The 25954-nt window shown below is 43.5% G+C and overlaps 2 protein-coding genes across 3 annotated transcripts in view; one reads left to right on the top strand and one right to left on the bottom strand.

Moving 5' to 3' along the window:
- Positions 1–20865, top strand: part of fer1l6 (fer-1 like family member 6) — a 23820-nt gene extending 2955 nt beyond the window's left edge. The window contains exons 2-47 of the mRNA XM_069662894.1: positions 2385–2467; positions 3610–3718; positions 3984–4038; positions 4240–4371; positions 4457–4519; positions 5338–5416; positions 5612–5768; positions 6444–6630; positions 6861–6962; positions 7088–7178; positions 7296–7413; positions 7522–7756; positions 7886–7994; positions 8130–8151; positions 8239–8382; positions 8710–8830; positions 8985–9085; positions 9526–9628; positions 9749–9868; positions 9998–10150; positions 10235–10406; positions 10669–10793; positions 11025–11159; positions 11258–11407; positions 11498–11605; positions 11859–11921; positions 12523–12621; positions 12717–12942; positions 13102–13229; positions 13331–13450; positions 13538–13583; positions 13870–13914; positions 14865–14962; positions 15082–15210; positions 15298–15438; positions 15596–15723; positions 15816–15986; positions 16109–16263; positions 16837–16979; positions 17320–17408; positions 17513–17611; positions 17792–17912; positions 18699–18819; positions 18901–19058; positions 19151–19251; positions 19327–20865. Coding sequence (XP_069518995.1) covers positions 2385–2467; positions 3610–3718; positions 3984–4038; positions 4240–4371; positions 4457–4519; positions 5338–5416; positions 5612–5768; positions 6444–6630; positions 6861–6962; positions 7088–7178; positions 7296–7413; positions 7522–7756; positions 7886–7994; positions 8130–8151; positions 8239–8382; positions 8710–8830; positions 8985–9085; positions 9526–9628; positions 9749–9868; positions 9998–10150; positions 10235–10406; positions 10669–10793; positions 11025–11159; positions 11258–11407; positions 11498–11605; positions 11859–11921; positions 12523–12621; positions 12717–12942; positions 13102–13229; positions 13331–13450; positions 13538–13583; positions 13870–13914; positions 14865–14962; positions 15082–15210; positions 15298–15438; positions 15596–15723; positions 15816–15986; positions 16109–16263; positions 16837–16979; positions 17320–17408; positions 17513–17611; positions 17792–17912; positions 18699–18819; positions 18901–19058; positions 19151–19251; positions 19327–19507 — 5536 coding nt within the window. The 3' untranslated portion in view covers positions 19508–20865. The remainder of the gene's footprint in view (positions 1–2384; positions 2468–3609; positions 3719–3983; positions 4039–4239; positions 4372–4456; positions 4520–5337; positions 5417–5611; positions 5769–6443; positions 6631–6860; positions 6963–7087; positions 7179–7295; positions 7414–7521; positions 7757–7885; positions 7995–8129; positions 8152–8238; positions 8383–8709; positions 8831–8984; positions 9086–9525; positions 9629–9748; positions 9869–9997; positions 10151–10234; positions 10407–10668; positions 10794–11024; positions 11160–11257; positions 11408–11497; positions 11606–11858; positions 11922–12522; positions 12622–12716; positions 12943–13101; positions 13230–13330; positions 13451–13537; positions 13584–13869; positions 13915–14864; positions 14963–15081; positions 15211–15297; positions 15439–15595; positions 15724–15815; positions 15987–16108; positions 16264–16836; positions 16980–17319; positions 17409–17512; positions 17612–17791; positions 17913–18698; positions 18820–18900; positions 19059–19150; positions 19252–19326) is intronic.
- On the bottom strand, positions 19499–25954 carry LOC138592198 (uncharacterized). Of its 2 annotated transcripts, none has more exons than XM_069662893.1 (10): positions 25897–25954; positions 24220–24705; positions 23799–23942; positions 23413–23648; positions 23031–23171; positions 22796–22883; positions 22367–22572; positions 22122–22208; positions 21580–21658; positions 19499–21336 (listed from the first exon to the last, which is right to left on the bottom strand). In XM_069662893.1, exons 2-10 carry the CDS (start codon positions 24656–24658, stop codon positions 21065–21067), a joined length of 1692 nt encoding a protein of 563 aa, XP_069518994.1. In that variant the 5' UTR covers positions 24659–24705; positions 25897–25954; the 3' UTR covers positions 19499–21064. The 2 variants fall into 2 exon arrangements, with proteins under 2 accessions (XP_069518994.1, XP_069518993.1); XM_069662892.1 differs by lacking the exon at positions 25897–25954 and adding an exon at positions 25690–25812.

Genomic DNA, 25954 nt, shown 5'->3' with positions numbered 1-25954 from the left:
ATCAGCTTTATGTATCTAGCGTGAGGAGGCAGGCGTGGACAGTGAGCGGCCTCTTCCCGAGGACAAGTCTTTATTTAGCGTACACGCACATCAGATGATGAGGAGCTATGAATGTGAGAGTTTGACAGGATAATTCTCCTCTGGACAGTCAGGCACATTCATCCAGAGATCAGCAGGTAGAGGGAGGTGAGGAGGTCACAGATCCTCTGACAGGCAGACCGTGGAAGTTCGTTTCTTAGTAACTCGTCTGGTCTGACAGGATGGATTCCACAGACAGTCCTGCAACCCAGCGGCGGTGAGCAGTTTTACTTAAAGGTGTTTTTGTTTGTGGACATTTTCTTGCTCCTGATTTCTCTAAATGCTTCCAGAGTTACGTTAACCAATGTCTGTACAGCATCATTTGTCAGTTACATTAAAAAGGGTTGTTTTCATGCTAAAATGTTTGTCACGGATACATTAATTGTGGAGGAAGATTTACTGTCGGTGGAAAATGAGCTATGAGATTATAGAACGATGTAGAAAACACTAGAGTTCAAACTCACGTGATTTCAGCATTTAGGGATCAAGGATGGAAAGTTCAGTCAAGTCATTTAAACAGACAGTGGCAGATAAAACAGTGTAGGAAGACAAACGATCACAGACAAATATAGAAGTTATTGATAATGTAGACAAAGAAGTTTCGTGTTTTGGAAGGCCGAGGAAAAGAGGTGCTTTGAATGAGTGGAGTTGGCTTTTCTGATATGAGGAGTACAAATACAAAAACATTTTTCATTTATTTCTAATGTTGTCTCTGCAATAGTTAAAGGATTCAGGAAGGAGAGGAAGGAGTTTCTTCTGTTGAAAGTGTAGAGCATTTCTGAAGGGAAGAACTTCATTAAGGATGCTAACTGCGACCAGATTAAAACTGATTCATCTTGCAAAGAGAGTTGTGTATTTGCCTTTAGGTGCAGCTTGCATGGTTTACATGTGTTTGTAAAACTTCTTCATAAACTTTATTTCCTTAATAAAGAAACACATTTTAAAAATAATAAGCAGCGTCTGATCGTAGTGGAGAAAATGACACGTGCTGTTTTATAACTATTAGTGATTTTACTGCAAACAACAGTAATAAAAAGAGAGCATGAAGGATATTAACACTGCAGAGTGTTTCTCTGGTGTTATATGGAAAGTTTGTTGTGTATGAAACTGAATATGTGTTGATTCTAATCGAGCTTCAGCAGCTTGGTGTTGGCTCTGTTTTTCTGAGGCCTCACAGCTACAAGGTTCCTGGTTCGAATCCCGGTTAACATGTAGTGGGCCTTACTGTCTGCATGTTCTCCCCGTGCATGCGTGGGTTCCCTTCAGGTACTCCGGCTACCTCCTAACACATGCTCGTTAGGTTCATTGGTGACTCTAAATTGCCCGTAGGTGTGAATGTGAGCGTGAAAGGTCGTCTGTCTCTGTGTGTCAGCCCCGTGATTGACAGGTGACCTGTCCAGGTGCCTCTCGCCCATGGATGGATGGACATGTGATGGTAATTAATCCATCGTGTATGTGCAAGAAACAAAGAAGATAAAGAAACGTCCAATCGTTTTTATTATTTGTTTCTATTTTATTCTTGGTTAGTTTTTCTTTTTGTCTGTAAAGGTTCTCAGTCATTGTAAGCTTAATCCAAAAGACAGCTGGACTTGGCTGAAGTTCGTAAAGACGTTTCATCTGTTATCCAAAATTTTAATCTTTTTTTATTCTAGTTACAGTTCTTTAAGTGCCGGACTGACACGTCTCAGACTAAATCAAATTGTAGATGAAGCAGATTTTTTTGCAAACAAAAGAAATTTCAGGAGACTTTTTTAGTCTCCTGTACAATTATGTAACTCAAAAAACAAGTTAGCCGAAGAATCCAGAACTTAAGCACGAGGATTAGTTAGCTTCTGGTTAGCAAACAGAGTAGGTAGTTTCTGTCAACACAACAGAGGGTGTGTGTTCAATTTGTTGTTTTAATGATGATTAAAACTAACATGGTCATGATACTAAATATCTGGAGTCAATGAGTCTCTGACCTACTGACATCAGCTGACACTCGGTATCCCCTCGGGAAGACAACAAGACATGCACAGACGCCATCTTTACCTCTTAGGGACATTATTCTTATCACTACTGTCAGTTTGATTGAAGCCAGGAACCAAGAAGTTCCCAATGTTTCAATAAAAACAGATGATATAAAAAAGACGATAATCTGTCGTTATTTAACTTTCATGATGTAAAGTCTCAAACACATCTGCAGCTAAATCAGGACTTTAGTCTCTCGTACGCTTCTTTTTCTCTTGTAGTTACATATGGATGTAATTTATGCCGTTAAAGATAACATCTGACTCCTTGAAAATTCCTTCATCCTCTGTGAGCAGGAAGGCCAAGCTCATGTTCGGCTTGAAAGTGAAGAAGAAGAAGAAAAACAAAGACCTGGTCCTGGCAAACAAGGGAGCTCTGGGTAAGGCCTGGAAAACAAACAAACACACACACACACACACACACACTGTGTGTTCAGTGGAGTGATTACCCCTGTCATATCACTGTGGGCGAGACGAACCCTTGTCAAACAGTCGCTTGTTAAATACAGGTGACATGAACATCACTTACAATAATTATGGGTCATCGTCATTTATCACAGGATGTTATTATTGTTATTTATGTTGTGTTCCTTAGAAAGTCCTCTGAAATGATTTTGATAAGGAGAAGAATCAGACGAAACAAAGACTTTAAGGGACCTAAGCAGGACGAGACCATGTCAAGACTGAGTCAAGACCAGTGCAAGTCCCGCACTGCATGACAGACTCAGGCCCTTTCCACACATGCACTCCTGACAACTTCCAGAAAAGTCTGCCCCTGAAATTTTCTCGAGTCGTCCTTTCACAAAGTACGCTGCAGTCCCTGCAACTGGCGAACAATTCCCCGTCGTCCCTCACAGACCAGAAGCTCCTGAATCTCTTCCTCTCTCCTGCAGACGTCTTTGTTGTCGTCTTTTAAACGATCCTTCTTCTTCACCCTCAGACGTTTTTAATCATCCTGTTGTGTGTCGCTCTTCTGGTTTCACACCGGTCACATGATCTAAACGTCATCACCCCGCCCACTCGCTCGTGGTGAATGTTCCTGACTATTACCCGCTGCGTTCAAACATCGGCTCGCCCCGACTTCTTGTGGACATTTTCCTCGGAGGCTGGCAGGAAAAAGTCTGCATAAAGTCGGGGTGAAAAATTCTGCCACTTGCATTCACACATGCAGCACAACAGACAATGTTGGGACACTTTCAGGAGTGCAGTACATGTGTGAAAGAGGCTTTATAGTTAAAGAGGAACAATTTCATCTGAAATATCAACTTTCCTACATTCATAATTTTGAAATGAGTGAAGTTTTAGTTGCTTTTGAAGCTTTTCATTTCACAGTAATGATGTTATAAATCCGTCACCCAGATATATCGCCAAAGTCTTAAAATAAAATGAGTCAAAGACCGAGACAAGACCGAGTAACAATGTAGTTGATACCAAAATGGATCTTCTTGAATGAATGAATTCTCTGAAAGCTCTGAGTAGTTGTCCAAGAAGCCACTCTCTGTTTGTGTGTGTGTTTGTGCAGACAGTGAGGCGGAGGTGCCGCCCGAAGAGTCTTTGATGGAGGAAGAAAACATTGAAGATGAACCAGGACCGTCTGCAGTCAGAACCAGAATATTACTCGACTCGAAGAGGTATGAAGTGATCACACTGTGTAAATGTTGTATTCTGTATTTGGGGAGAAAATATTTAGTGTTCAAAAATATAGCTAGAAATCGCTCCTAAAGCACATGCGTGTCTTGGTGAGATTGACGACATACAATAAAAGAAAAAGGCCTTGATGATGCTCAGACACAGCAAAAATGTAACCTTATCTTAGTGCTTATAAATTAGTGAGTTTACAGGCACATGTATTTTGGTATCATTGACACACTGACCTGAAGATTGGATCTTCCACAGGGCCAAACTGAAGACTCAGATCCAGAACAGTGAAGGGAAACCACAGAGCTTCCAGGTAACAACAAACCCATAATTACATGCTACATTTGGGTTCTATATACTACATGACCTGTAAAAAAAATATGCACAATACAACAATAGCAAAACAGAAGAAATAATGCACTGTGACGCCTGGAACATACAGTATATCAAACATACAGGTATTTATATAAAGTCTATAAGGCCTAACTGGAAATAAATTCCTCCTGCCTCGTAGATTGCTATTAACATCACAGAGGCCAGGCAGCTGGTGGGAGAAAACATTGACCCCAGCGTGGTGGTGGAGATCGGTGACGAAAAGAAACAGACTTCAGTCAAAGAAGGAACCAACGCTCCTTTTTACAATGAGGTTAGAAGACATAAGGACGAGCCATTCCCTGTGAATCTAATGTGTCTCATTGTCGAGGGTTAATCTCCTCTTTTCTCTCCTTTAGTATTTCGTGTTCGACTTCTTTGCCCACAAAGAACTGTTTTTCGACAAAGTCATCAAGCTGACGGTGAGTAAAAAAACAGTGAATGAGGAATACTGAAAGGCTCTTTTCAGTCATGGTCTTTATGGAAAATTCATTCTAAATATGTCATCAACAGTCAGTATTCTGTAAATCAGAAGATAAAAGTACAACGTGTGGCTTCCTTTGAATATAAAGTAACACATTATATTATTGTCTGAGCTTAGTAGTAGTTTGCTAACTTCAAAGGTCTCGTAGTTTTGGCTTTCAAGGTTTTTAAGTGGTCTTTCTGTTTTTCCGATTTATATCCATCGTAACTGCATCTGTTGTGATGCAAATAAGATGGCTAAAGATGTGTGTCTCTATGCAGATGATGATATTTTTAGATATCATCGAGCCGACCAACAATCTCTTATTTTTGTCATCATGTGACCCTTTTTTTTTTAATCTGTCGAACAGGATTTTTTCTGTAATGCTTTGGGATGCCTCTTCCTCCTGTGCTCATCTCTTTTGTGGGGTCCCCCAGGGGTCTATTTTGGGACCCCTGTTATTCACTGTTTATATGCTACCCCTGGGGCAAATCCTGCATAGACACTGCCTTGACTTTCACTGTTACGCAGATGATACTCAATTATATTCCCTGTTAAAGCCTGGCTCCAGTGATGTTTCTCACATTATGTCCACAAATGTTTTAAAGCTGAATGACCTCTGGCCCCAGTTTTAGCTATGTCAATAATCTCTCCTCCAGTATGGCTGCCCTATCTAATAATGTTTGCAACCTAGGGGTCATTTTTGACTCAGATCTTTTGATACCCTGGTTGCTCAAAAGGCTTCATGAATGAGTTTGTGTATCGTTCTTTCTGCAGGTGATGCACTCTAAAATGTTGAGGAGTTTCTGCATTGGGTCCTTTAAGCTGGATGTGTGGACCGTCTACAAACAGCCAGGTGGCTCACCTCTTTCTTGTGTCTCTTAATTTATGTAGAGAAGAGGTCAAAATAATGTCAAAGTAACCTTCAAGAGCCATTGCCTTCTTTGAAATGCTTTCCTATCATGTGCAGCTGTCTTGGATGTGTAGACAGCGTTACTAATTTAATTCACTTTTCCACACAGTATTCACCTATACCTTCTTGCTCTTTCAGGTCACCAGTTCATCAATAAGTGGGCAATGCTCACCAATCCTGGCGACATCAGCACTGGAGTCAAAGGTTACGTGAAGTGTGACATCAGCGTTTCAGCAAAGGGAGACGCCATGCAGCCTGGGCAGAAAGCCAGTGATGCTGAGGAGCAGATAGACAAGTATGACACCCGTCTTCATTCTTTTGCACACTTTACCTGACCTGTAAGTTTACCTGAAAAGGTTGCAGAAACCGGAGCAATATAAGGGAATTGTGTAAGTGTTCACCCTTAAACCCTGCATAAGAGTTACAACCTCGAAATGTGTTACTGTCATTTTAAGTAGTAAAAATGTACATTTGCAAAGATCTAAAAAACCTCAAAAGATTCCAATATATATGCTCTAAAGGTAAAGACATAGTAGAAAGGTTTAACAGACACATAGAAATGTTATTCTTATGTTTTAATCTATAGCCATTGTAACTGTGTCTCTTTATATGCAGATGACACTCTGCTATTTCTAGGTGTTCTTTGACCAAACTGTCCTCTGCTTCTTGGAGGTACAGTCAGTTTTTCTGTGAACTTATTGTCCTCAGAGGATGGACCTTAAGTACGTTCGTGACCCATGTGACCCTCTGCCATAGTCCAAGAATAGGCCAACATTCCCATTTGGATGCGTCTTTTAAAATCCAGTGGGCAGATACGATGACTCTACTTGATGCATTCGCTCCTCGGAGGATGAACTCTCTTCATTGTGGACATTTTTTAGCGGTTTTTGCTGCTGATATACATGCTTGCCGTTATCAGTTTTTGCTGGGATAAATGTATTTTGAGTTTCTCTGATGTCATTGTCCTCAGGAACCTGCTGATACCCGAGGGTTTCCCCTCTGAGCGACCATGGGCCCGTTTCTATGTGAAGGTGTTCAGAGCTGAAGGCCTTCCACGGAACAACTCCAGCATCATGGCCAATGTGACCAAGGCCTTTATAGGGGACAACACAGCTCTCATAGACCCATATGTGGTGGTCAGCTTCTTTAAAAAAGTGGTAGGTGGAGAATCAACTACAAGCAGATGGCATTTAAATACATGCTCTATTCAACAGGCTTATGAACAATGGTCCAGTTCCCCAAGTAGGACTCCTGCAAGATTTGTACAACAGGATTTAAGCTACAGAGGTGTTATTATTGATTCAACTTGTCTTTTAAGGAATAGGCTTAAAAAGTTCTGAGTAAAAGAAAGTTAAATACACCACAAATCAGTCTCCTGTCCTCTCAGGGTCGCACATCCACGCAGAAGTCCAATGCAGACCCGGTGTGGAACGAGCAGATCGTCTTCACAGAGATGTTTCCTCCGCTGTGTCAGAGACTGAAGATCCAGGTCTGAATCTTTTTAATTCGAGGCAGGAAGGACTGACTGTGCATTTTACCACAGTTTACACGTAAAAAGAAATACATGACACAAGGATTAATGGTGCAGGATTCTGGGCTTGTATGTCCTCGTAGGTCTGGGACGAAGGGAGCATGAGTGATGTCGCGATAGGAACTCATTACTTTGACTTGAGACGCATCTCCAATGAACAGGACGGTGACAGAGGTAAGAATTCCCAAGGATTTTAGGGAAAGGAGATATTTTTTGAGGGAACTGAGGAAGGAAGCGAGGAAAGGCAGTTGTTATTGGGCTCAAAGGGACTCTCATTTCGTCTTTCTGCAGGGTTTTTACCAACTTTTGGTCCTGCTTGGATCAACCTGTACGGCTCTGCCCGAAACTATTCATTAGGTGATGACACCGGGGAGCTTAACGAGGGCATCGGAGAGGGTGTGTCCTACAGGTCAATGTTTAAAAACATCTTTTTATTCAAATATGTAATCAAAAGAAAAACATGATACATTGAAGAATACCTTACAAATAGCAAGCGTCTGGTTCTTTCTGCTCTCAGGGGTCGTGTCTACATGGAGCTGATGGTGGAGATCCTATCAGGAGGGACGGGTTCGGAGTCCAAGCTCAGCAAAATGGTGAAGTCTGTGAAGGATGCTAAAACAGGAAAAGCCGGAGGGAAGGATGCTAAGGCTGCTGCAGGAGGAGGAGCGGGAGGAGCAGCAGGAGGAGCTGCTGATGATGACAAAGGAAAGAGTGTGGCAGCCGAGGTTCAGCCTGTGGAATCTCCTCCTGTGGTAAGAAGACCACCAAGAGTTTACTTTCAACTTTTTTTTAGGGATCCCTGCTCAAGTGTCTCAAGTATGACTTAGAATGTGTATTTGACATTATATGTATTATATTAATTGTGATGTATGTGTGTCCAGCTGAACGCAGACAACAAGGAGACATTTATTCTGTTCGGGGTGTTGTTTGAAGCCACCTTGATCGACAGGAAGATCGGAGACAGACCGATCAGCTTCGAGTTCTCCATGGGTGAGTCGCCAAATCCACTGTTTCACTCCTCGTCTTGTGTTGGTTTTTTAAAGGAACCACCTCAAACATTAAAGCAGAAAAGTCACATACCCTAGATACCCTGCTGGTGACACACCCTTTGGTCTCCTCCCTCAGGTAACTACGGTAACGTCTTGGAGCCTGCTGGTCAGACCCTGCCTGCCCCGAGTCCTAACATCAGACGGAGTAGTCCCAAAAGTCCCAAAGCTCTGGAAGTCCCAAACAGCGGTGACATGTTTGGCACCTCCCCTCACAGCTCCCCCACCTCCCCGTCCTCCCCCCTCCTACCCAGAGAGGTCAAAGAAGACCCCCCCAAGACCTCCAAGTCCACCACACCTCCAGAAAGGCCGCTCATCGTGGACGGGAACAAGTTGAGTCTGAAAGATGTTGGGTTGTTTTTGTGTACAAGTTCATACTGCTGAGGGGCTGTGCCTCATTTTATGATTGCGTGAATGACCTTTTGATGAGTCTTTGATAAGATTACGAATGATAGTTGATGATCTCCAACTGCAGAAATACAACCTTCCACTGGACCCACCTCTGCGGTGCCTCCAACATCACATTTCCTGTTGAACAGGACTTGATGCCTCTTCCTCCTGTGCTTCTCTCTCTTGTAGGGTTCCCCAGGGCTCTATAGTTCAGGTCTCCCAGTGTGTTGTGTTGATAACTGTGTGTTTGTATTTGTGTGCACATCCAGGTACTACATGTATCTGCCCCTGGAGAAGCAGAAGCCGTGTATTAATGTGATGACTCACTTTGAGGACAGAACCTACCGACTGTACAACTCCAATATGCTGGAGAACATCGCTGTTCTGTTTGTATGTACACACTCGCAGCACATTTCATTCACTTAGTGTAATCAGAATATCAACAAATCATTTTTATTCTTTATTATAAGAATATTTTTTTTAAAGTCAATTAAATGTCTTAATCTCCAAAATGTCTCTACAACTCTTCATGTTTGTCCTTTAGGAGGAGGGTGTGAACAGTGCGGCCGAGCTGCACAGGAAGTCGGATCCAGGGGCGGAGAAAATGTTGAACACAACCCTCAAAGACTTCTGCTTCGACGCCAGGTATTCAGACAGATCTTATCAGAGCACATTAAGACTCTCTGAGTGTCTCTGAAAGTATGTTGGGGAAGTTTCAGATGCATTTCTTTAAATGCTGTGTCCGTCTATAAATGTGGAAGACGGATGATAAACATGAACATTTATTATTTTCTGTAATTCGTTTTTACTCGCACGACGGCCGATTAAAGGTGCATGCTAGAAGTCAAAATTAAAGTCTAGAAAATTGTTTTTTCCACATCTGTATCTAATTATCAAGAGAAATTTCAATCTAATGATGAGCTATAACTCAACAGGACCGCCATACACTGTGACGAGCAATCATAACTCTACTGTCGTCTCTTGGGGAGAGCGTAGACAAGAAGTACATAATAGTTCTGTGTTCTTAAAAGTGACCTCCTGCAGCAGGGATCCTCGTCTTCAATAAGTGTTGTGTCTTTCTGCAGGAGTTTCATAACAGCAGCAGAGGCCAAGCTGAAGGCGGAGCTGAAGTCGAGCTACCTGACACAGCTGGACAAGAAACGCCTCACCATGTGTAAACAGGAACTGGTGGGATAATTTGACATGCACACTAACGCACAAGCTATAAGATATGTGATAACTTGTAGAGGGAAGGCATGGGTGGATTTTCCAGGGAGCTATAATATAAAATGTCTTTTTGTGTATCAGGAGGGCATGATAGGAGACGCCCAGTCTTTAGGAGAGAGGAAGAGAAAAGGCCGCGGACTGAAAGAAATGCTGCAGGATGCAACAAAGCTCACACACAAACTGCGCTTCCTTGTGGTGGAGGTACGGGACTCATCCTTTTTGTGTTGCATGTACATCCTGGCCATGCATGTGTTAAACATCTCTATTCTTTATTTACTGTATACATTCTAACTCTTGTAATGCACGCTTAAACACCTTCACACACTGCAGCCCCAGCACACCGTTCCCGACCTCTTTGTGTGGCTGCTGAGCAACAACAAGCGCGTTGCGTACGCTCGGGTGCGAGCCAGAGACCTGCTGTTCTCCAGCAACCACGAGGCTCGAGGAGTCCACTGCGGCAAGATAATAACTCTGTTTCTAAAGGTAAACTCAACTTTATATTGTTAATCTATCGCTGTTGGAAGGCTGGGAGAGAAAGTGTGACATATCTGTGTGTGTTGTGTGCAGCCTCCAGGGAAACGTGTTGCAGGCTTCTCAGTCCAAGCTAAGCTGGAGGCGTATCTGTGGTTTGGAAGCTGTGCAGACTCCATCCACATGCTGGACGACCTACCTGCAGGATTCAGTCCGGCCACAGGGGGCACCGATGCCAGCAACCCTCCAACACGCCTTGTCGCCGCAGGTGAGAAACACTTTATCAACATCCCAACATTTCTGTGGTGCTTTATGACGCTTTGATCTTTTTATAACAGCGATTTAAGACAGACAACACTGGAGGTTGTTTCAACAAAATTAACTTTGCAATGACAAAGATATTACTCCTAATTCTGTCTTTAGTCTTTGCCCCTCACATTTACATTTAAGGTAGTCGTTTACCTTTCTTAACATCTGATGCTTTAAAGTCCTCCTGAACGACGTGTAAAGATTTGTTTGTGTGTCTCCAGAGCAGCACCAGTTCCACTTGAGGTGCCACATGTATCAGGCTCGTGGTCTGATCGCAGCAGACAACTCCGGCCTGTCGGACCCTTTTGCTCGAGTCACCTATCTGTCACACAGCCAAACCACCAATGTAAGTGTGTGTTATTGTTTTTATTATCACTACAATGGAGCTATATGTATACAAACAAAAAAAATTCCCTATGGGGTCAAAAAGAAAAAAGGATATCGTGTCATATCGTGTGATATCGTATATCTGGGCCATTGGCTGTCCAACTTTCTTGATAACAGGTGCACTGAATCTTCTGAACGTACAAAAATAGTTGCTTCAGTGCAAAGATTTGTGTTTGTGTGTTTGCGTCAGGTGATCAGTCAGACGCTCAGCCCGACATGGAATCAATGTTTGCCAATGAGCCGCCTGAAGCTGAGCGGAGATCTGCAGCACATCCAGGAGGAGCCGCCGCGCATTCTCATTGAGGTGTACGACGACGACGCGCTGGTAACACTCTAGGTTCTTAGACAGATCAACAGATTCATCAAGTAATCATTGTTTTAAATGCTGCTCTCGCTCTGTCCTCTCCTCTCTGTCGTGTGCAGGGGAAAGCGGAGTATCTCGGAGCCACAGTGGCCGTCCCTGAGGTCCGGCTGAACTCTGACCCCTACACACCTCCAACCCTTCAGTACAGCCCGCTGCACTGCGGCAGCCAGCCAGGAGGAGACCTGCTGGCTGCTTTCGAACTGCTGCAGGTGAGTCACAGGCATTTCAATCATCTGATGCAGGATGGAGCAATACTTAATGAATAGTGATAATGAAGTATCACTGTGATTCATGTGTAGATCCCAGAGTCTGGAGAGCAGAGTTTGCCGGCGCTGGAGGAACAAGAAGGAGGAATCTACACAGTTCCTGCCAACATCAGACCTGTTCTCAGCACCTACAGGCTGGAGGTTTGTCGCCTTTTAGAAACTTAAACTCTCATTTTGACTTCTGCTAAAAGCTTTTTTGGGGGGGATAAATGACATTTCAGGAGACGCTTGTTAACTCTCTTGAGAAGCCGACAGTTTAGAGGTACAAAGTTTTTACAACAGGAATAAAATTGGTGTTGTTTTTTTCCCCAACATAACATAAAAATAACACTAGAAACTTGAATCCTACAACACAAAGCTTTAAAAAATCCTTGGTGTCTGTTTTCTCCACCAGGTGTTGTTCTGGGGTCTGAGGGAGCTGAAGAAGGTTCAGTTCCTGACGGTTGATCGTCCACAGGTACATACAAACACACAAACACAACTGACATTAACAAGCTGTGTCCAATCATTGAGCTTTCTTCCCCACTGAGAGTCCAAACTTTAAGATGTGAATGAATAAAATCCCACCGCTAAAATGAATGTGCAGTCATCTGGTCTTACCGCAGATTCAGGGCATGGGAGTTGGTTTCTCTCTGAACAACACAACTGAGTTCCTTTTTGTTTTGATATCATCACACACAAGTCTTCATGCCCTTGGAGAATGTGGAATACCTTGTGGTACAAGTGTTGTGTTATGTCTTGGCTTTGCCGAGTACGTGCTTTATGACTGCAGGACTTAAACATCTTGTCACGTCAAGACACTTTTCTTTTTAAAGGCCAGTATCACAAGTGTGCCTCAATGGCTTAATCCTTAGATCCCCGATTCAGATGAGGAAAATCTAACGCTCCAAAAAAGGCTAAAAAACGAGACAAAAAATTGGAAGAAATCTCAGTAAGAGCACAAGAAAGGGATCCATATCCATATCAAGTCAATTTCCATATTAGAAGAAAGAATGTGACAGAAAAGATGGTGAAACCCTCATGATTTAAAATAATAAACTCCTTCTGTCTTTCTCCAGGTCTTCATAGAGTGTGCAGGTAAAACTCTGCGCTCCTCCGTCATTCAGAAGTACAAGTCCAACCCGAACTTCACCACGCTGGTTGATGCCATAGAGCTGGTAAGATGTGATCAAACATTATTCGTACAGTTATCAAATAAGTGATTGTTATAACATCAAACTTAACTCTTGTACTCTCTTCTGCCGTTCTCCAGGAGTTACCAGAGAACGAACTCCTCCATCCTCCTCTCAGCATCACGGTTGTGGATTGGCGAGCCTTCGGTCGCAGCACGTTGGTTGGAAACCACGTTATCAACAACCTCAAGGCCTTCAAATACGTCGCACCTCCGGCCCTGCCTGCTCCTGTACAGCCACCCAAACAACCCAAAGTCACATACACCCCTGAACCTGAACTGAAACCAGAGCCAGAGATCACTGAAGGTAACATATAAGCAAATCAGAGGCTGAAAGCTCTTGAAAATGTCTAGTTAGGGGACGTTGTGCTAAGAGGTTTTGTTAATATCTCCATTGGAATAATAAGAAAGTGATGATGGTGATGATAGTGGGCTAAGGCTAAACTAATTTAATCTCGTCTAATAGGACCATCCCAGGACCCTGGAGAGACCAGTTCAACTGCACCACTGAAGAGTCATGATGTCCTGATCACCGTAGAGGAAGAACCTCCGCCTCCAGCCCCGCCCACCCTTAAGAAAGAACCCAAGAAAAAGGTGAAAGTTCCTGCATATATAAAACAAAGTATCAACTACGTAATGGATCCTTTGCCACAGTCTTTAATTATGATTTGGGTGTGTGTATATATCAAATCCAGGACGGCAAAACAAAGAGCTCTCGTCGTTCCACCAAGCGGAGGAAGCGAACGGTCGCTGACGAATCAAAAGAGTGCGTCATCGACTGGTGGTCCAAGTACTACGCATCCGTAGAGAAAGAGGTGCCACTGATCGTTGGGTTTTCTGGCAGATGATTCAATAAAAGTGATTTTAGAAATATATAAATGTGAATGTGTTTTTTGTTTTAGGCCAAACAGAAGGACGGATCTCCGTTCCCCAAGGTCTTTGAAAAAAGTAAGAACTCCTCTCATCTGACATCTTCTCAGTCACGTTGGTCTTGCTATGTGATTCATGATGATGGTTGTATTTTACTGGACTTGTTCCACACTTAGCAGCCATGGAAAGTTTTCAAAAGAAAGAAGAAGTCTCTACAGTTGTTTGTAAATGTTTGCCAGATGACTTGAGTATTGTGTGACTATTTTTATCTACACCTCACCTACACACCGCCTGCTCAGCCTCAAAGAGCAGGCAGACAGTTTATACCTGGCTTGTAAACAAAGTGGATTGTTGTGCATTGCAGCTTCATCATACAGCAGCTTGCTCAGCGATGGAATAGACTCTCTGGGTAAGGACGAAGGCATGCTGCTAAAAACAGGGACGTAAAGTATTTTTAACTTCATAGGAGTAATCTTCTGCTGGGTAACTTGGTTTGCTGACAACTGGAGGCTCTGGGAAATGGCTGTATTGGCCCCTTGTGGATACTCCTAAGCAGCTTGTTTGATGTTATACTGCTGATATCCTGGATGTGTGGCTGTGTTGTTTAGGGATGCACAATATTGGATTTTTTGCCGATATGCCGATATTCCGATATTTTACAACTCATTTAGCCGATTACCGATACCGATATCGATATCGATATTTTTTTCCCAACTTTGCCTTGGCTCCTCCTCGCATCACCGAAGCTGAGCAGTCATTGCAAATAGCAGTTTTGCTATCTATTTCGGACATTTTGAAAAACTTCCACACCACGGACATTTTGGCTTCTAACCCTCTCATGCTGCATGTAGACACACGTGACGTCATCACGCTGCGCCGCAAAGGTCTTCTTCGCACCGGGGACATTGCGCCGAGGTCGGTCATTTAATCAAGTATGCAGCAGCCCATCATATTATTGGTTAATTATATCGGCGTGTTGGCCGATGTCCGATAATTCATTTTTTAACCAATATCGGCCGATACCGATAACGTGCCGATAATATCGTGCATCCCTGGTGTTGTTGCATGATCTGCCCTGCAGCTATCACTGTTACCCCACAGCTCCTGGTTTTTTGCATACTTTCAGGAGTGGACAAAGTGATGTGGCCATTTTATGGGTGTGCAATCAGCAGAGGTGTTACTCTAGACAAAATGTTCCTAAAAGAACAGACAGCAGAACATAGACACACACCCTTTCTTATCTTGCCGGAGGGAAGTTGGTTAAAATCACTTGCAGGTTTCTAAATGAAACTTTGACTTTGATTTATCTAAGAATCCGTGCTTTATGTCTCTGAGAAGATGTCCCTTTTGTTCCCTCAGTCAGCCTCTCGGAAGCGGACAAGAAGAATAAGCAACAGAAAGGAAAAGCAACCGTCGACCCAAAAATCGGTGTACCATCTAAACTGGCCACACTCAAGGTGCTCAATTCACAAACACCGCAAGTCCAATGGGAAATTATTCTTAGAGAAAAGTTTGGTATTGCTGTATATAAGAGGGAGACAAGTCCAATGTAGTGATGCTGAATATCTCTCTGCAGCTGTACAACAAGGAGCTGGAGGCCGAGTTTGGGCCTTTCGATGACTGGGTGAGCACGTATGAGCTGTTCAGAGGGAAAGCCAACGAGGAGGAGGGCTCAACTGACGAGAGATTCGTTGGCAAATTTAAGGTGAGACAATTAGGCCCACTGTGGGTGCTGTCGTTGAAGCCACTTTGTTTTCACTGTTGATCTAATCCAGTATGTGCTTCTCCTCAGGGGCGATTCTGCCTCTACAAACTGACTGAGGATGACGACGAGGACTGGGATGAAGCTGCAGACTCCGGGCTGTTCAGAGTCAACAGAGGAATCCCTCCCAACAGCCCGATCCAAGTCCTCATACGGGTTTACATCGTCTCTGTACGTGTTCATTTCTAAGGATCAGTTATAGAGGATTAAAGTAAATGTTCTTAATGTCAGAAAGATCCAAAAAGAGACAGGGAGAATTACAGATTCCATACATGGGCTCCAAATCCAAAATTATTGTAATGTCATGTAATGGTCCATCTCTTCCCAGGCGTCTAACCTGCACCCGGCTGACCCAGATGGGAAGGCGGACCCTTACATTGTACTTCGGCTCGGCAAGAATGAAATCAAAGACAGAGACAACTACATCCCCAAACAGCTCAATCCTGTGTTTGGAAGGTACACGAGTGGCTCACTACATCTACGCTTTAGCTTCATGTTTTAAGCCGGACACAGAACTTCTCAAGCTGTTCCTCCTTCTCTTCTTCCAGATCTTTTGAGATTCAGGCCACATTTCCTAAAGAGTCTCTGCTGTCGGTGGTGATCTACGACTATGACCTGGTGGGAGGGGACGACCTGATCGGAGAGACTCGCATCGACCTGGAAAACCGGTTCTACAGCCGACACAGAGCCACCTGTGGGCTCCCCACTGAGTACAGCCTGTAAGTCTGGGCCTTCGCCATCCCTCATACCTACTTCTGATCAACAGCTGTTGTTTTCAGCTTCATCAAATGAAAGAGGGAAGGGAATGAAATATCTCTTTGTCTGTCTGTTCGTCTTTCAGCGACGGTTACAACGCCTGGAGAGACTGTCTGAAGCCCTCAGAGCTGCTGTCGAAGATGTGCCGAGAGAACGGCGTGGACGGTCCTCATTTCAGACCGGGACGCATCACTTTGGGCGACAAAGTGTTCACTGGGAAAACGCTCTTTATGAATGAAGGTGAAGACTGGACACACTACATCAATGATACTAAACCATCGCCCGCTGGCAATATTTCCCTGCAGGGTGGCAGATTATGAGCAAACGTTTTATGATTTACCTTTGGAAGCAAAAAAGAGGGTATTAAAATGAGCCCTCTTTTTTGCATATTATCCTCTAGATAAAAAGAAAAGTGCAAGGGCAATCACTTACCCTTATTCAGGATGTCTTCTGTCGAATGAAATTGTAAGAATGCAACTATAGAAAAGGCCCGATCAAATATGGATAAAAAAAAGTTCTTCTACCCCAAAGTTTGGGGGAAGTTGATCCATGTGCCTACCCATCTGATTATTTAGTTTTTCCCCTTCCAAGTCATCTTATGTGTTAAGCACCATGAAGCCAACTTCATTTGACAAATATTACTGTTTTTTTGGTCACTGTGCAAAGCAACTTCCGAGTCTTTCTGCACAACATATATAACTTTGCGATTTTGCTTCAATGGTGCAGAAAAAAGGTGTCAGTTTTAGACTTCATGTTAAGTGTTATAATAATCTTGTGTGAGATATTTATGTTTATAACGTGTGCACGTCTCAGACCAGCCGGTGGAGTCCTACGAGCACTTGTCTCTGAAGATCCTGCATCGCTGGGCAGAGATCCCCGCAGTGGGATGTAAGCTGGTACCAGAACACATCGAGACCAGAACTCTGTTCAACAAGGCTCGGCCCGGCATGGACCAGGTGCGTTTAACATAAACAAGCTACACTGTTCTTAAAAGATTGTATGTGATAAAACCAAACTTTTCCTCTGACAGAAGAAATGTCCTTTTCTATCCCGAGCTCACAAATCCTGCTTCAAAATAAGAGCCGGCTGTTCCATCAGCCGCAATCTTTCAGAATAAAAGCATGCTTTTAGAGTGTTCTAATTTAAAGAAATTAAATGTCAAAATACTAATTGGCTTTTCCTTTACTGTCACATCAATAAATTATGTATAGTTGCAACTGAATACACTGCCTTTTCTCCTCTGTGTGTGTGTGTGTGTGTGTGTGTGTGTGTGTGTGTGTGTGTGTGTGTGTGCAGGGTCAGGTCCAGATGTGGGTCGACATGTTCCCCATGGACTTGCCTCACCCGGGACCTTCAGTGGACATTTCACCTCGAAAACCAAAAGGGTGAGAGCTGTCCGTCTCCCTAACCACCTGCTGAATGATCTTGCCCTCCAAAGCTGAAAAGATGAGCTGAAATTAAAACCCCTGATGTATGTGTGTGTGTACAGGTATGAGCTGCGAATCATCATCTGGAACACAGAAGATGTGATTCTGGAGGACAGCAACTTCCTGACCGGTCAGCAGTCCAGTGACATCTACATCAAGGGGTGACTGCAAGCTTTCTCTCAGTCTGGTTCAAATGCAGAAATTTTTCCGACTCACAATTTCCTTGTTCTAAACACAAGTGATGCATTCTCCTGTACAGATAAAGTGGTTAGTCCACCTTTCCCTCTCATATCCTGACAGTCTAGAAACATCTCAGTAATACTGTCAATCTGTCTCTGCAGCTGGTTGAAAGGTTTAGAGGATGACCGACAGGAGACGGACGTCCACTACAACTCTCTGACCGGAGAAGGAAACTTCAACTGGCGCTTTGTGTTCCCCTTCAGCTACCTGCCAGCCGAGAAGGTACCAACAAATACACACAAGTCCCCAGATGTTCCAGCTGTTAGTCTGATATAGAACATTTGCTTAAACAATATGGCACTACTTGTGCTTGTTGAGAGAGAAATGTCTCTAATATGTTCTGAAAACAGATTTATTATTGAGATCTTCAAACACCAGCTTTCTCCAGTTTCGACATGTTGCAAAAAATGCCTCATAGCCTTTTATAAATATTAGGAATCTTTGGAGGGATGCACGGTGGTGCAGTGGTTAGTGCTGTTGCCTAACAGCTAGAAGGTGAATCCTTGAATTGGGGGCCTTTCTGTGTGGAGTCTGCATGTTCTCCCCGTGCATGCGTGGGTACTCCGGCTTCCTCCCACAGTCCAAAGACACGCTCGTTAGGCTCATTGGTGACTCTGAAATTGTCAGTAGGTGTGAATGTGTGAAAGGCTGTCTATCTCTATGCGTTAGCCGTGTGATTGACAGGTGATCAGTCCAGGTGTAGCCACGCCTCTCGCCCAATGACAGCTGGGATCGGCTCCAGCCCCCCGCAACGTGAACAGGATAAGTGGTGTAGTTAATCGATGGATGGTCCCAATAAGAGTCAAATATACAATAAACTGTGCTATAGAACTTTTCTCGAGGCAGTGAACAGCATTATATGTCATCACGTAAAGTCTGTGGGCCAAGCAGGAACTTGCAGGCAAAGCCATTTGGAGAGCAGCACAGTGCATATTCAGTTGGCTTTTTACATTTCAAAGTTTGCTCGACAGAGAATACAAGACGTCTCTTCTTCTTTCTCTCTCCCAGGTAGTCGTGGTGAGGAAGAGGGAGAATATTTTCTCTCTGGATAAAACCGAGCAGAAGCTTCCGGCCATCCTCAGTCTGCAGGTCTGGGACTTCGAGACGCTCTCCTCTGACGACTTCCTGGGTTAGTGTGACTCCTTCTCCATTCATATCTGTGTTTGTCTGTGTATATATTCCCTGATTAAGTGTGTTTGTGTGAGTGCAGGCACGGTGGAGTTAGACCTGCACAGTTTCCCTCGGGGGGCAAAGACAGCGAAGGCTTGTAAGGCGGACATGCTGACAGACGGGACGGAGAAGATCTCCATCTTCCAGCAGAAGAGAGCCAGAGGCTGGTGGCCCTTCAGCAAGTCTGGAGAGCTGACGGTACAAATATAGACACAAACCAAATCATACTCATGACAGACACGTGTTGAGATTTGAACTGACAGGTGTGTCATGTGTTCTGAATCCATCAGGGGAAGGTGGAGGCGGAGTTCCATCTTGTGATAGCTGAGGAGGCAGAGAAAAATCCAGTCGGCCGAGCACGGAAGGAGCCGGAGCCGCTGCCGAAACCAAAGTAAGAGCAGCCGACAGACACGAGAGCGGTAACGATCTGACAGACTGTTTCTTTAAATGTCTTTTCCCCCCACAGTCGTCCGGACACGTCCTTCTCCTGGTTCGTCAATCCGTTCAAGTGTTTCTTCCACCTGATCTGGAAAAACTACAAGAAGTACATCATCATCGCTCTGGTCCTGCTCATCACTGCGCTCTTCCTCGCGCTGCTGTTCTACACACTGCCGGGAGCCATCTCTCAGAAGATAGTCAATGGATAACACACACTGACCCTACGACACAGTAGTTTTAAACATTACCTTTTTCAACAGCTGCTCCAGATTCAGCCAAGAAATGAAACCCAGTGCGCAGTGCTTAATTCAGATGTTTATTAACACCGAACAGGACATCAGGCTTCTTACTTCAATCCGGTGATCGTCAATCTTCTGTTGATTCTGTGAGTTTATTTTGTGGCTCGGTTGACATGATAGGAATATTTCGTTTTCTGCCCTTATTCTGAAGAAGAATAGGGACATGCAGCCAACCATCCTCTGATTAGCTGGTTGGTTTACTGTAACCAACCAATAAAATCATCGTGATGAGCAGACTAAGAGAACATACTGCAGTCAAACATCCATCTTTCATTCGTCTGCCTGAACAACATGAAAGACTAAAAACACATTCTATCTTTTTCTTGTTACTCAGTTGGTTTACTGTGTTAAAAAACAACAATTGAGACAGACTTTGTGAATGAACTGTACACATGTTCAGAACGCTCCTTTAACCAGAATAATATCAGCACATCTTAATAGAATACGCGACATTAGAATCTCCAAATGGAATAAGCAGCTTCCACAACCTGTTGAAAATTAGTAACACTATAATTTTCTGAACAAGGCCCCGTGTCCACGGAGCGCCAGCGTCTTTTTTTAGTTGCTCTCAACTCAACACTTAATGTTACTGGTTAAGTGATTTGCTTTTATCGACCTACGCGTTGCAAGCTTGTTAGTAGCTCTGTAGTAAGTTAAACTTATTGTCGTCATAAAAACAAAACCCGCGTGCATCGTTTTTTCTCTCGCCACACAAGCGCTTCATCCCAGCGCCCTTCTGCCATAACAGGACGCCATGTGGACACGGGGCCTAATAGATTCTGCAGTGACCTTTGTGTTAACAGGCCCGGTGAGGTGTGCTTCCCCCTCAGGTTTTACAACCACAATAAACACCAACGCACTGAAAACACATTTCTTTCAGCTATTTCAAAGACAGTTATTTGCACACTGAATGAGCGTGTTGAGAAGTTGTCCTTGGGCGCCATCATTCACAAACGTCACAAAATTCACTTTCAAACACGTAACCAGGAAACATGAACAGAAAGACTTTCTTCTGAAGTAAATTCACTTAAAGACAAAATATAAAAACAAAATAAAAATTATGTGTTTAGTTAATAATTTTCTGAATGCTGTTAACGTTATTTATATAATTAAATGCAATACATTGCATGTATTTTTGGTCTACAAATACTGGATGTTAGTGTGTAACTGATGAGAAATAAGGGTTAAAAGTTCCTATGATATATGAGGTGCTGTAATAGTTTGTATGTACACACATGTTGGGAGAAGGTGCTTAAACGTGTGTTATTCTGCTCAGTAAAGAAGTTAAGTTTTAGCGTGCAGGCTCTTTCTTTCTTGTTGTGAATGTTTCAAAATAATCAGAACAAATGTTTGACTGACTAAGCTCCATTGGTTGACCTCACAAAGATGGCTGCATCAACATTAAAATACAGATTATATTCTGCAGGTGAGTCCTATTCCTACAATCTCTCGTGCACAGCTCTGATTTCAAACCCGGCACTGCACGATGTCTGAGTCTAACAGGGAGATACTGTGCTCTGATAGGCTGACCTGGGGGAAGGAGGAGGAGGACGACGACGATGATGTGACACTGTTTTGATGAAGAGCCATGCTGGAGCCGCTCAGGTGCAGAGAGGAGGAGGAGGAGGTGGAGGGTATGAAGGGGAGAGTGTTGGAGATGCTGTTTGACATGCTGTTGAAGAAGCTGCTGGACTGAGGCAGCGGGGAGCTCTGTCTCTGCTGAATGCTGGAGGAGGCAGCTGAAACCAAAGACACCAATTTATTAGACAAAAAGAATAGCTCATCTTATCAGGTATATTTCCTTACGCTAATCCTTCCTTTTAAAATATCCTGCGTCTGAAGTTAAATAAAACTGCATGCTTAGTTCTGGATGTTTCTGAATAGTGTTTGCTTTGGAACCCTAATTAAAAACAGTGTGAGTGAGGTATAAGAGAGGCAGGGGCAAGTTTAAAAAGCAGAAAGAAGCATCGGGTTTGTCTTACCACAGGGGACTCTGAAATGCTGCTGCTGGCTGCTGATGGGAAAGCCGATGTGAGAAAGACCTGCAGCGCCACCTTCAGCCTGAGAGGGAGCGAGACACAAATGACACGCTTTGTCTTTCAGGAAGGAAGTCGCTGATACCCGAGTCCGACTGACTCCTGTAAGGTGATTAACAGTGAGGTCTGCGGGTAGCAGCGTGTTAATTATTCAAACTACACCATGTAGTCGATACTGTGCAATTAGGTCATGGATTGACCTTGATACCTTAAGCAGGATCTGTTGCTGTTAGTTAAGGTATCACTTCCTGAAGTGCTGTCAGTGACAGCTGTAAAACAACATTACATTAGTCCAGATTAACATCTATCAGAACAAGTGAACTAATATGACTGCTTCAGTTAAAATCAGCCAAAACACAGACACTTAAAAGTTGTTTTCATGCAGCTTGAATTACTTGAGTCCTTTTAAATCTTTTTCTTTCCCACAAAAAATGTTAAAATCTAAATATGAGCCTTCCTTCCTCGTGTAACGTTAAGTCATAACTGACCTGAACCTGGTTCAGACCCGCCTGGAGTTTCCTTTTTGCCCTCCATCTGGCCACCCTCAGCCTGGTCTTCTCTCGACGCTCTCGCACCTTCAACACAACATCACCACTTAGAGCAAATATAGACATATACAATTTCCCGTAAAACATCCCTTTAAACTCTACACCCTTTACATTTTAGTATGTGAATATGTAACATGGATTGTTATGAATGTATGTGGAATATGTCTTCCCTAATGTTAACTCACCAGATCGGCCAGCAGAGGCTGAGGCAGCATCTTCTCCAGCTCTCTGCGTCTGCTCAGGTTTACCCGGCGGAGCTCGTTCCTGCGCAGTTTGTATTCTTCGTAAAGGCTGAGGTCGTTGGTCCAGGGATGCTCTGCTTGGTGAACTGGATTGCTGGACAGCAAGGCGGGCACTGAAGGCAGGGAGGCCGGCAGCTGAGGCATCACGTCTGAGAGCACAGGCACGGGGAAAGGTAAATCCAAGTATCAGGTTGCTTACTACATCATGAATAGAGGCAAGTTATTATCACAGTGATCATTACTGCTTGTTTTGGCCGGGGGAAATTACATCCTTGTAAACAACACTGCAAATTTAACAGCTCAAGACTTATCATTAGCAAAGCAGTGACTCTGAAGCATGTGTTTGACGTCTGCCCGCACAGATCTACTCACAGGTGTTTGGTCCGGCTGAGCTGAAGGCTGTAGTGTGATTTCTCTGGTTTTCTAGAAGTCCTGACCACTCTGTCATCGACTCGTGAGCCTGAAATAACAGATACAAGTGATAATTCTCCAGCAAAGATTGTTCTGAACAGTGATATTCAGTGCGCTCCTGGAGTACTCATTTGATGAGGCGTTAGTTTGATTTTTTATCCTACATTAGTATTTGTTCTGTTATTCTGTTCCTTACCTCTGACTCCGACTCTGGAGGATGACTCTGCTGCACCTGACAGTCCATCAGCAGGTGAGCTGTCACATCCTGCTCCTCCTCTGGCTCCTCTTTGATACAGATCACCGCCTCCTGCTGCTGCTGCTGGGGTTCCTGCTTCACCTGCATTACAACAACGGGTTAGAACTTTAGGGCTGTGATGAAAAATCCTTCTAAAATCATCTAAAATATTCTTTTAACAGCATAAATAATATGCGCTTTCTCTGAGCTACAACTTTTATTTCTTTTGCTATATTCTCTTATAGTCATTCCATCGTGATTTCTAGAGGCAGTGTTTAATCTTTGCCCTCGTTTTTTAAGAGATCAGAGGTCAAAGCACAGAGCAGGAGCACGTCACTGTCACCTGTGAAGCAGCAGGGGGCAGAGTGGAGCTATCAGCCTGGGTGGAGCCGTCTGGGGACAATGAGCCAGCAGCAGAATGCTGCTCCGGGTCCAGAATCAGACTCTCGACATGTGGAGGGTCGGTGACAGCATCCTCAGCCTCTGCATGTGGCTGCACAGTGATGGGCCACTCACAGTCGTCCTCCTGATCGTCTGCCTGGCTCTGAGCTGCGTCTTGCTCTGTGGGACAGAACAAAACTGCACAAACACAGACAGGTGTTCAGTCTACTTTCTACTTCCTGCTGCAGTCCTACTTAAGTATTACATCAGATAAATCTCATGTGAAGAGGACAGCAGAGGGGACATAAATACATGCAGCAGTACAGACACAAACATTCAGCTCTGTACCTGTGCTGCTGTCCACAGATTCAGTGGGTGTGTTCACGGAGAGTGAGACGGGCAGCAGCAGGTCAGACGGGTCTGAGCCTGCAACATCTGAATGACAGTGTACTCTGACTGGACGCCTCCTCTTGCGGTGTGGAGAGCTGCATTCTGGGAGTTGAAACAAAGGAAGAATTAAGACGATTAGATTCTCGATTAGAGGGAATGATCTCTTTCTGCATCACGATATTTATTTTCACTTTGAAAAATTCAGATGATGCGACATTTGTTGGGATTTGTATCTAATAAACATACTTTCTTACAACTGCAAAGTAAGGTTTGTAGGCCAGGATACTTTCCACTCGGCCATATTGGGATTTTGTTACTGTTATGAGTAACTGTGTAGCCCTTAAGAACAATAGGAGTCAGTCATTTCTGTGCTCGTTACCTTCATTGCTTCTCGTCAGTGATCCCTCAGAGGCCTTGGTCTGTGTCGAGCATGACGGAGAGGACTCACGGGAGGAAACACCTGCACCACCTCTCTGTGCTTGGAGGAAGGAGGACGGGTGGATGCGGACCAGATTGGACGCGGAGGCTCTCTGCTGCAGTTCCTCCTCCACTCCCTGCCTGTAGTACTTCAGCTTCAGCTCGGTGTAGCGCAGCTTGGCTCGAATATTGTCATTCTCCTTTTCTTTGAGGGCTTTTTCCTTCTGCAGAACTTTGATGTCTTTCTTCATATGCGCCACTTGGCCTTTCAGCTCCTCAAATTTGACTCCGACCACTTTGAGCATCTCAGCCAGCACCGTCTCCACCGCTCCGTTCACGGCCCGCTCAACTACAGCTCCCATCTGTCCTCGAATCAGGGACACAGCGATGCTGATATCCATTTTGAAAAGTGTTTAAAGCAGCTGGAAAAGCTTCTTCAAAGTTGTACCTGCATCCAGATTACATCAGTTTAAACATTCAGCTCTTTGTCTACAACAATGGCCCTTAAACAGTCCAAGCACTTAAATAGAATAAACAATTAATAGTGAGAGTTAAAAACACATTTAATACTGAAATACCGGTTAAACGTGCATTAATGTCAAGCAGCTATATAGTTAAGCGAAACATATATATATATATAATTATAAAAACTGTTAGAGAATCAAATCCAGAAAACAAATCAACAACAAAACGGGAAAGGGCGAATGAAAAATTCTTCTTTTGCCTTGAATATCTAGCTCTCTTTGGAATATTTAAAACTGCTTCCTCTTTATACAGTTCCTGCTACTCTTACAGATTTCAAAAAGTGTGATAAATAATTACTATTAACAACACAAAAATAATAAATTATAGCTTAATTAAAAGCAACGACTGATGAGTGACACACATTGTTTATTTTTTGATATACTACTGACAGCACCAAGATTCAGATTCTGCACAAGTTAATTCACTTCATCAAGTATTTGGTAGTCGATCATAACTGAAAAGTCTACGTTTTGTTTTGTTCCCACCTGCAACAGGATGTCAGTTAAGATAGAGAACATAAGTCTACAGCCTAATGCATCTACAGCACACAAAAACATTGTGTGGCATTTAAATAACTGCATTTACAAGGGAGTAGAATACACAAGTAGTGTGAGTGCAGATAGTGTAAGTCTTTCAGATAAGGTGAGTAATAAACGTCTTGTGGTTTATAACTCTAATAAAAACAATGGGGATTTTAGTCTTCTAGTTCTGAGAGAATAGCTAACACAGTTCAGGTGTTTTAAGAGCTGCAACAAACATGTCTGTTATGCTAACATTAAAAACAGTGGTGAAGAAGCAGTTCATGAGCTAATGTCATCACAGCACCTTTCAGACTGTCCGGTGTTTATTTTCTGGTCAGACTGAGTTGAGCTTGTACTATAAAAGTCAAAAAGAAGACTTTCCTTACCTTTTCTGCTTGTTTGTGAGAAACGGATCAGCCAGTTAACTAACAATTGTTTATTTAGCTAACGCGAAGCTTCGACCGTTAGCTAACCGTTAATGCTGCTAACAGTCCATGCACAACATCTATTGCACTAGTTACACACTGTTACATGTTTTTTTTTTTTAAATATGCCGACTCTCGCAATTTAATAAATAGTAGAAATACATTTACTTGTCAAACAAAAATCCGAACTGGAGTGTAGTTTTTCCATCACAACAGTAACACCATT

Source organism: Semicossyphus pulcher, unplaced genomic scaffold, assembly GCF_022749685.1.
Source record: "Semicossyphus pulcher isolate SPU_LCO1_2020_fin unplaced genomic scaffold, fSemPul1.0.p SCAF_15, whole genome shotgun sequence".
Lineage (NCBI taxonomy): Eukaryota > Metazoa > Chordata > Actinopteri > Labriformes > Labridae > Semicossyphus > Semicossyphus pulcher.
The sequence above is the reverse complement of the archived record's forward strand: the minus strand, read 5'-3'. Positions and strand labels throughout refer to the sequence as shown.